The sequence below is a fragment of the Bombus impatiens genome, unplaced genomic scaffold (genome assembly GCF_000188095.3).
Source record: "Bombus impatiens unplaced genomic scaffold, BIMP_2.2 scf_2222, whole genome shotgun sequence".
Lineage (NCBI taxonomy): Eukaryota > Metazoa > Arthropoda > Insecta > Hymenoptera > Apidae > Bombus > Bombus impatiens.
In genome coordinates, this window is record NT_178641.1 from 1,997,424 (window position 1) to 2,007,731 (window position 10,308).

Consider the following 10,308-nt stretch of genomic DNA (forward strand, 5'->3'; position numbering starts at 1 on the left):
ATAACTGCAATATCATCGTAAATCTTGTGGTGATGTCCCAGTGAAAGAACAAAAGAGAGGACGGGAACACCCCGAACAACCCTTTACGTTCCTTTGCTCAGGCTCGCTATTGTGCCCTAATAAGCCGCTTAGCATCGTAGCTAGAAATAAATTGTTCTACCAGTAAACAGTACTCCCACGTGAACGATCATCCCTTGAGGACGAGAATTTTTCTAAAAATTCATTCTCTCTCTCTCTCTCTCTCTCTCTCTCTCGCTATGTATTTATTCTGTATTCATGCAAAATAATCGATTTTTTCCTGTGTACATTTACAAACAACATTTACAAAACGGAACGATGAGGTTTACACGCGAAAATGATTAAGAATTCAAACGATCGTGTATCACTCATTCATTAAAGTTAACACATCGTTCGAAAGAAATGTTTCATTCTTAACTATTTTTTGTACTTCATTGTTCGCAAGGATTTGCCATTCGATCGTCTCTTTTTTTCAATTGAAATATTTTCTCAATGGTAGGTCGACGTGTACGAAATGTCCCTTCAAATAAAATTTTAACTTCGCGTAGTTTCTTGAAAATATTTATCAGCGAGTGGTATGATTGAAAAATTCTTAAGATAAAACTACTGCAATTCTTTTTTTAAATAATTCACGCATCAAAAAAATGCCCAAGTAGAATGTCTTTAATCTTCTATGAGCCCGTTCTTTCTGAAATCCATGTTTCATGCAAAATTTAATGAACACTGTTGGCCTATCAAATTCAAACGATCTTTTATATTCGTGAACCTAATACACTATTCGATATTTTTACTGTCGATCACCAAAGAAAGTCGGACATCTAGTTGACTTTCTTGAAAATTCGGTTCTTAAACTAACGATCAAAGGAGCGATGATCGAAAATGCAACGTGGACACAGTAGTGTGTGTCCAATCGGTAAACGGAGGGAACTGCGGGGGTGTAAAGTACGCTTTGTGCATTCGTTGGAACGTTCGATGTTTCTGCGAAAGCCGCGCATTTTTAAGAGACATTCAGAAGCGATGGACCGATGCAAATCGGAAGGACGACGCAGGTCAGATTCCGCTTGTCCGCAATAAGAACTCGCTTGTCCCCGATTTCTTATATTCTCTTCCGAGATTTATGCCCGTATGTGAAACAACAGCTTCCACTTCTTTTTCTCGATATCGATATTTTTCTCCACTCGTCGATCTCACGAAGAATCGAAATGCTCGCGCGAGTTTAAGAAAATAACGACACCGTTAGTTTGTACAAAGACCTCCAGGTAAATCTCGATATATTTCTTTTTGGGCAATCATAGTCTTCGACGCTCTTTTGTAAAAGATTAAAGGCTCGGGGTAAGCTATCGCGAGCTACGAAATTTAATATTCTCGAAAAGGAAAGGCTTTTTACATTTTATTACAATTCATAAACCAAATAACCGTATACCATATACAAGAATTAATGTTTATTTCTACCAAAAATACTTTTTTTCTCAATCCCATACAAATCCGAATGGCACCTACACGCTGAATGATGAGTGGAAGGCATTTTCCTGATAATGGCCTGTTCGTGGAGACGTCATTAGGAATCGAACCTTTTCTTTCTTGACTACGGGCCAATTTTATACGCGATTTACCTGACCGAAGGAGGCATCATCGGGATCAGCAGGTCACTAGTCTTGACGGGTTTCTAACTTATGCTCGGATCTGGAAGAAAACGTAGAAGAGACGGTATAGGAGAAAGGAGAAGGAGAAAAAAACGAAATAGACGACGGCGAGGGAAAAACGAGAAAGAGAAAGAAAGAGACGGGCCACGTTCCCCGACAATAGACCCGACAATGGAACTAGTCTTCGCAGCTAATGGAGCGAGACTTTGCAGTTTTCACACGATGATCGGCGTAACGTGGTCGCTCACGACTTCTCTGTAAGAGAAGAAAGCCCATTTGAGACTGACCAGGATCATGTAGCTTGCTGCAGAACAAGATTAGTCGGATCTATCTCGCAATCTGACATATAGCTGATAATCGGGTTAGGATTACAAGGTCCTAAACAAGAGTCTAGACTTTACCAAAGATCTGTGAAAATCTTATACGTAAACAGGCTAATTCTAACAACAGACAATATTTTCGTATGACCTAGCTACTGTTAAATATTTGGATAAGTATGTCTAATATTTGTTTATTTATTATTAAGTAGTCTATTCTTGAAAGAATGGGTCGATTCTAATAAGTTCTTACAATCCGATTAGTGTACGAGTTCGTTGTGGTCTGCTCAGGTTCAGGTTCAGACAAATGGATACCAAACAGTGCTTCGTCATTAATCACTTGACGAAGAGAGAACGATTTTAGTAGCTTACAAGGAGGTTCTTCTGGTCGCGTTACGATAATCATTTATTACGGATCGTTTGCAGATAGACGCCGATAGATTATCAATATTGATATAGATAAAATAGGCTGTAATCGAAAATAACAACTGGAGTTACAAGAGTATTATTCTCTCAAACTCACGTATTTTTCTGATATTGTAGAAATCATAACGATTTAACATTGGAATAGATAATGCCAAAATTGTCGATCAAGATAAAAAGTGAAGATATGTATGCAACTGAATTATATGCAAGGAATGAAACAATTATATTCATAAAGAAAGAAGAGACTTAGAAATGTAGGCAAATTTACTCCTTAAAATATTTCATTTATTTGTTTCGCGCGTTCTTACTTCCAACCCCAGTCCACCCCATACTTGTTTCCAAATGATCAAAGATGCCGAAAACGTATTTTCGTGGGGACGAATTAACGATGTGCAAGGTGCGAGAACAAGAGGAAAGCATGTACCTGTCTCAAAACGACGATCCCAAGTCCATAAATTTGTGCTTCGTTCTAGAGACGGAAGAATCGAGCTGTAGGGGTCACTCGCGGTACTCCCGTTCGAAGGGAATAACACCCTCGTCATAATACGACCTGTTGCGTTTGAGACGAAGAAAGAAGGAAAAAGGAAAGAAACGGCAGAATAAAAACTAGAATCAGGGAGCAACTTCGGGGTACCATGGGACCCGTGAGAATATCTACCGTTCAAAGGGAGCCGTCACATTATACGCGGATTCATTACGCAACACGGCATTTATGATCGCGCCGTACCAAAAGAGCAGTTGTGTCAGTGCACAGGTCAGAGTTGGGAAAGTTGCAAACGACTAACAGAATGTTTCCGACCCATAAAGACGGAAATTATGGTGGAAACGACAAGGGGTGGAAGAAATATTATGAGGCTATGCAATTAAAAAAGGGTAATTTTTCTAGAAAACGATTGAAATATGATAGGAACGAAGGATTCAAGTGTACATTTAGCAGCAGTCCAGTTAGAAGCCAAAGAATTAACTGGTCTTAGAAACATTTGCGCTGCAGTCAAAGTGGCCAGTGTAAGTTTCAAAAGGGACACCTTGGAGGAAAGCGACGATAGTTGGAGAAAAAAATGAGTCGGCGTTCACCATTCGTCGGCCCATCTTTCACCGATAGATTTTAATTAGTAGGCCACAAGTCCTGGTTTCTCTATTGTCTCAATCGTGCCGACCGACCGCTTTTGTTGCAAGGATGCAGGTCAGGGGACGATAGGCGAGGATCGACGAAAGTTAAAAAAAGAAAAGACAAAATTCTGAACTACGACTGACTGAATATGATTTGTGTGCCAACCTCCGGGAACGAATCAAGAGAAACCCAAACGACTTCGGATGGCCGGACTGATCAAACAGTCTAACACATCCGTGTACACCCCATGTCAAGTCAACGAGGAATTAAAATGGATAATTGCTTCTTTCCAGAGTAGACCCACGTTGTTCCAGGTAGGATCGTAAAAAAGATTTGATATAAAATTAACGACCTCGCAAATATGCCCTGGCTTCTTGTAGATATTTTATCCTTCCAATTTTATGAACGGCTTACCGAAGAAAGGTTCTTACAATTGGTAGTATTACAGTAGAACTCCATTTACTTATACTCATGGCAACGAAATGGAATGATTCAATGGTTTAATAATTAATAATTAATTCGGCTACAAATATTAATTAACTACGAATTTATCGCATGAATTTATATCAGTCGCGAACAAAAGGTACAGTTAATAAAGTCTCCTAGTTAAAAGAGCAATGTGTGTCCAAACGAGTATCGTTCTGTTTACGGAAAATTCGGGACATTTTGTCGCAGCAGAAGTCAGTGCTGCCCACCGGAGTTACGTCGTTTACCTGTTTAAGTAACGAGTTGAATATTAACGACTGGGGCTGAATACGAACAAAAGGCAAAAAATGCTTAGTAAACTAATTTTTCAAACGATCGCCTCGTGTCCTTTTCTACATGTTATTCGGCTGGACTCTATATGCGGTACATTCATATTATATATGGTTGGAAAAACATTTGTAAAAATAAAAAAATTAAAATAAGCAATTGTATGTTAAAACTGTATATTAAAATAAATTGTATTTTATATTTACATAAATTTATTTTATTTCAATATCCTCCCTTCTATCCCGTTTTTCTACGAAGGGGGTCACCGCGGCTGCATCAATAGTCCCGATTTTAAAAACGTTAATTCGGCCCTGGTCGTGTCAGTTTTTCTCGGAAAAGAAATATTCGTCGGATGCAGAGTCCCTTGACGCATTGTGTGGTTTTATCTTTCAACAGACTCGTTTGTTCAACTAGTATCCAGCGGTGCAGCAGATCCAGTATCAAAGAATGCCGGCAAATAAGTGTCGCCGTTACGCGTTAAAGTTAATCACGATCTACATTAAGTCAATTTGTACAAACACTCATGCTTATACCCATAAAAATGTAGAGTTGAAATTTTTTACTTATCGCGAAAGCTTAAAGAAAATTCACCAGCAACTGTTTGACAGGCTGTTATGGACGTGCGGCTGGTCTATTCAGGTACAAGATTGACATCGGTACATTCGAAATACATCCTGCAGAGAGGACTAAAAATGTCGGCAACGCAAAGGCTCCTACGAATTCAAAGTCATTCCGACTGCCATTCTAACAAAGCTATTGACGGAAACTTATGTCAAGCGACTGCGTCTAACTATACCTGATTTAACTGCGTTAAACTAAGTCAGATATGTCGACAAGATTTCATCACATCAGTGCAACCTGTGTTGTAGCCAGTACAGCTATAAAATAAACGCAAAATTAGGAAAATTGGATTTTATTGTAAATTATGGTTAATCCGTGGTATAACCATAACGACAGTATAAACAATTTTGCTACGATCTTGTGCAATCATAAACTATTGTTCAAGCAAGTTCCCGGAGAGTCTTCGTACGAGTTCAATGGAAATTTAGTCAAAGACCGAAGACTCACCCAGCTGTAGTTGAAATTTTGTCGGGAAATAAGAGAATCTGTGAAGTCATGGTCGTACAACGAATACTCGGCGAACGTTATTGTCACTTTCTGCGTGCCCAATAATTCATTTTTATACGGAGATTAGGAATATACGATTATTTTAATCCACTTCCGCAACGAATCCTGTTATGTATGTTTGTTACGGTCGAAAAAATAGTTGACCCTTCTTTGGGATGCGGTTGTCAAGGAAAAGAGTAAATTAAAATGTTTAACCAGTTAAAGTTTACAAAGGGGGAAGATTCTAAGGGTTTTATATAAAAGATGCTTTCAAGATTTTCCATAATCTACTGAATTTATCTTTCGGTTTACGATATAAAATGTTTTTAACTTTCAATTGATTTTTGTAAATTAACCATCTGATTAAATTTTGTATAAATAATGTATGGAAATTTTACAAAGTTTATAAACCAGTAATTTTATAATAATATGCATCATATAGTTAGAAGTACTTCTCGTATTTGCTGAAAAATATAAGTCATATAATACTTTTGTATGAAAGAAGAAACACATACGTAAGAGAAATTAAATGCGTCACATATAAAATTAATTTTCTGTGTAAGCACTCATTACTAGCATTTTTCTATACTTTTTAATTCAAGATTGTAGGAAGCACAAGATATAAGATATCACGGTAGATTCAAATGATCTAGAAACTTTTAATATAATGTGTACGAACGTAGTAAAATACGATTGGTCAGTTTATAGGAAAATATAACAATGCTTCCAACAGTACGAAAAGTTCCTAGACGCATAAATACTAGGATACTAACTAGAGAAAATGAAGATAATGAAATAAGAGATTAGTATTGAAATGGGACACAATGATAGCAGGTAGCACATTAAACGAAGAAACGAAACAGGCATAACCTTGACATAGAGAATTTATGCGATACCTGTGCCATCCCTGTTGAATCGATGTCTCGAGAATATTTTACTAGGCATCGATGTACCGCAAATTCGTGGCATTTGATGCATAGACAGCTGCTTATTGATGGTTATTCAAATAGGTGTTGCTTGATCAAATTTATATTATAAGATCATATCATGTTGGTCTTCTGTGATATTTTGGATTTCAAAGTACTTATATTTGCTTGTTTAATGGTGAGTATTAATCAAAATAATATATCGTACTGTCTTAAAGGAACGGGTACAAATTTTTTGAATACCGCTAGGAATACGCAGTGTGACACGTATTTAAGAACCTAAGGATTTTAGAAAGTCCATTTCCCGTTATCATAACCCATTATGTTTGGTATTATTTTAATGTCATCGAACCTAATTTCATTGTTTATAAAGTGGTATAACCTGTATACATAAGCATAAAATAACCTCAAAAATTTATTAAACAAACTTGCTGAAACTATGTACAAGTATAATAATTGTACATATCTCTTGTGAGTGATTCAAATTTAAAAAATACAAGATATAATGTACGAAAATCAAAATCTAAGGGATTATATTAGAAAATAATATAATTTTTAATGCGCTCCTGTTATTTTAATAAATCTTTTCCAATTTGAACTACCCTATATATATCATGTGATATATTACGATGTATATTTCGATGTATCTTAAGATTATTATATAAAGTGATAGTGTGTATAATTATAGAATGTTGTATCTTTTAGACGTTTTTGCCAAACAATTTAGCAAATAATGCAAACGAAGGCGCGGTATCTCTCACTCAACAAAATATCGATATGACGCTTGGTAAGTTGTTTCGATAAAGATCTAAATAAAAATTTTTTATAACTTCTTACAGCGGCGAAAATATTACGATTTTATATGGCGTGTTTCAGCAACAAACGAATTGGTATTAATAAATTTTTATGCACAATGGTGCCGTTTTAGTAATTCGTTAGCTCCTATTTTTGAGGAAGCTGCAAATAAAATAAGAAATGCATTTCCTGAACCAGGAAGAGTTGTTATGGCAAAAGTAGATTGTGAAAGAGAATGTGAGTAGAATTGAAAAAAAATATACATATGAAATTAAAATAACTTTATGTGTATAGAATTTATTACAAAATTAAAAAAACTATTTTCTAGCTGGTATTGCATCAAGATTTCACATTACTAAATACCCAACTTTAAAAGTAATAAGGAATGGTCAACCAACCAAACGAGAATACAGAGGTCAACGATCGGTAGAAGCTTTCGAAGAATTTATAAGGAAACAATTAGAGGATCCTATTAAGGAATTTTACGATTTAAAGGAATTAACCAACTTGGATGATAAAAAGAGAATGATCATTGGATATTTTGATAGAAAAGATGTTCCTGAATATGGGATGTTTAGAAGGGTTGCTACTAATCTAAAGGATGATTGCCAATTTCATGTTGGGTTTGGGTAAGAATCCTAATGCTATATACACACATATATATATATAAGTGATTCGCATATGTTGACTATTGTTCTCCAAGGAACTCTTTTTTAATGCTTCTATAACATGTGTGTAATTATTCTATTCCTTTCTCTAACAAGCACATGCTCAGCTCAGAATTGTGAAATTGGGGAACATTTTCACTTTTTGTAAGTAAAATATTGAGCATGATTTAGATGACTTTACCTTTAAATTTTTATTCACAGAATTGTATTTTTTCAGCATTTTCCTCTTTTTCCCCCTTTTTTCTTCTTTTATGTTTTAAAAACCTGTCCTATTTCTTTGTGTTAAATTCTGCATAATATATACATGTACAAATGTGAATGTTTAGTAACCTATCCTCCAAATATTTTACTGTATAATCTTATTTGATAAGTATATACAAATTAAAATACAAAACAATTTTTAACTGTTGGGAATACAACTAGGAATGCAAGCAGAGCTATGCACCCTCCAGGAGAACCTATAATTGTCTTCCGATCTGATAAGGCACTTTCTAATGATGAAGATGAAACATACCATGGAAGTTTGAATAACTTTGATGAATTAAATGTTTGGGCACAAGAGAAGTGTGTACCCTTGGTGAGGGAAATTACATTTGAAAATGCTGAGGAATTAACAGAGGAAGCTTTACCTTTCCTCATATTGTTTCATGCTCCCGATGATGTTGAGAGTGTTAAAATGTATAAAGATGTAGTAATGAGGACATTAATCGATGAAAAACGTAAGTAAAGTACTAGTACTGATATTTAAAAAGGTAATACCCAAGTGACAAGCAAATACAATATTTTATCTTATTTCAGAAAATGTAAATTTCTTAACTGCAAATGGGGTGAAATTTGCTCATCCTCTCCATCATCTAGGAAAGACTCCAGCAGATTTGCCTCTAATTGCCATAGATAGTTTTAGACATATGTACCTGTTTCCAAACTTCCATGATATTCATATAGAAGGAAAATTAAAGGGTTTCCTACAAGATTTATATTCAGGAAAATTACACAGAGAGTTTCATTATGGGCCAGATCCTAGTAGTAATGAAGTACCACAAGTTGTTGGACAAATTAAGGTACCTACAGCCCCACCAGAATCTACATTTAAGAAACTAGCACCTAGTAAAAACAGGTACACATTACTCAAGGATGAACTGTAATGGTAGGTTTAATATCATTCAGGATATTGAGATTTCTATAATTTCGGTTATCCAATTTGTTAGTTATTCACAGTTATTTACAGTAATGGAATCCAAATTTGATGTATTATTAAATTGAAAACTTAATCAATGTTATAGTAGTGATAATATTTTTTTTAAATCATTTATACAGTATTGTCATAAAATTAGATGCTTATTTGGTTTATTTTAAATGGGGAGAAGAATTTTCGCGGTCAACATCATATTAAGAATTTCAAAGAAAGAATATAATTCTACCAAATGTTATATACAATACATTAAAACCCTAACTTGTAAAAAAATTATCCACGATATATTTAATTGGAACCTTTGTACGGGTTTCATTGCAGGAAATATATATAGTAGATTTTATTCTATTTTTACATAATATGTGCTTTTTGTATCATGATTCTTTCATTATTAAATATAACAAAAAACGGTAATAATTCTTAATCGAACTACAAATCAACGCCAAAGATCTAAGTATCTCCCAGTGTCAATATTCGTGTAATAGATGTTATATTTCAACTTGCAACGCGGTTTATAGAATATCGTTAAGAAGCAAAAAAGAATCACCTGATTACAATTAATGTAGCTTTTGTTATAATCAAATTTATTATGTTTCTGCATTATTGAAAGTGTTGTTGACACCATGGCTGCTATAACGGTCTTTATTTCGTATCATTTCATACTTTTCGGTTACAAGATTGATATGCAGATTAATTCTCAATAAACGATACGAAAGTAATGAATCATTACACTTAAAACGCGATTATCTTTTGATACGTTTTCATCACTTATCACGAAGTATTTTCTAGCACAACGTAAAATCGCAATAAGATAGTCGCGTGTATGTCACAAACGTCGAATGAAACGCACCGGAACATTCGATCGCATTAGATTTTCGATAATGCCGCGATATCGGTATAGAGCGTGAGTGAATGCAAATTTGAAACCCATCATTTCATTTAGAAAAAAGTGTCGCTTTTTGCGTAAAGTATTTTAGAATCGACACATCGACGATTTTTAACATTTGAAGTACTTGGATATGAATAAAAATAATAATATTTCATACGATATAGCACTAAGATATTATTAAGAAGCTAATTTGTATGGATGATGGTATTAACTTCTCTGTTAATAAACAATTTCTAAGTCAGACATCTAAAACTTTTGTTTAAATATCCCGTGTTGTGCATCTTCTTTTCATATACTTTTAGCGTATTCTACGTAAAAATAGTGAAGGGAGTGGATCTCAGATAAACATCCATTATAAAATGGCTGTATTTAGGGGTAACTCGATACATGTATTACATTCCAGCAGTACACGCCATCACCATTTTATGATGTATTCTAATCTTACAGTACATAACATTACACG

At 34.8% G+C, this 10,308-nt stretch overlaps 1 protein-coding gene across 2 annotated transcripts; it reads left to right on the top strand.

Annotated features, from left to right (window-relative positions):
• The first annotated feature begins 6,181 nt into the window (after positions 1 to 6,181).
• Positions 6,182 to 10,097, top strand: LOC100746874 (endoplasmic reticulum resident protein 44). Of its 2 annotated transcripts, XM_003494362.4 has the most exons (7): positions 6,182 to 6,479; positions 7,007 to 7,088; positions 7,178 to 7,333; positions 7,425 to 7,725; positions 7,861 to 7,908; positions 8,188 to 8,483; positions 8,563 to 10,097. In XM_003494362.4, exons 1-7 carry the CDS (start codon positions 6,423 to 6,425, stop codon positions 8,907 to 8,909), a joined length of 1,287 nt encoding a protein of 428 aa, XP_003494410.1. In that variant the 5' UTR covers positions 6,182 to 6,422; the 3' UTR covers positions 8,910 to 10,097. The 2 variants fall into 2 exon arrangements, with proteins under 2 accessions (XP_003494410.1, XP_003494409.1); XM_003494361.4 differs by lacking the exon at positions 7,861 to 7,908 and having other exon boundaries at positions 6,186 to 6,479; positions 8,563 to 10,088.
• Positions 10,098 to 10,308: the final 211 nt, after the last annotated feature.

Excerpts from the sequence above, each read along its gene's own strand:
- LOC100746874 (XM_003494362.4), top strand. The coding sequence starts at position 6,423 with ATGTTGGTCTTCTGTGATATTTTGGATTTCAAAGTACTTATATTTGCT. Across the intron at positions 6,480-7,006 it reads TTATATTTGCTTGTTTAATG|ACGTTTTTGCCAAACAATTT; the intron begins GTGAGTATTAAT and ends TGTATCTTTTAG. Across the intron at positions 7,909-8,187 it reads GGGGAACATTTTCACTTTTT|GAATGCAAGCAGAGCTATGC; the intron begins GTAAGTAAAATA and ends GAATACAACTAG.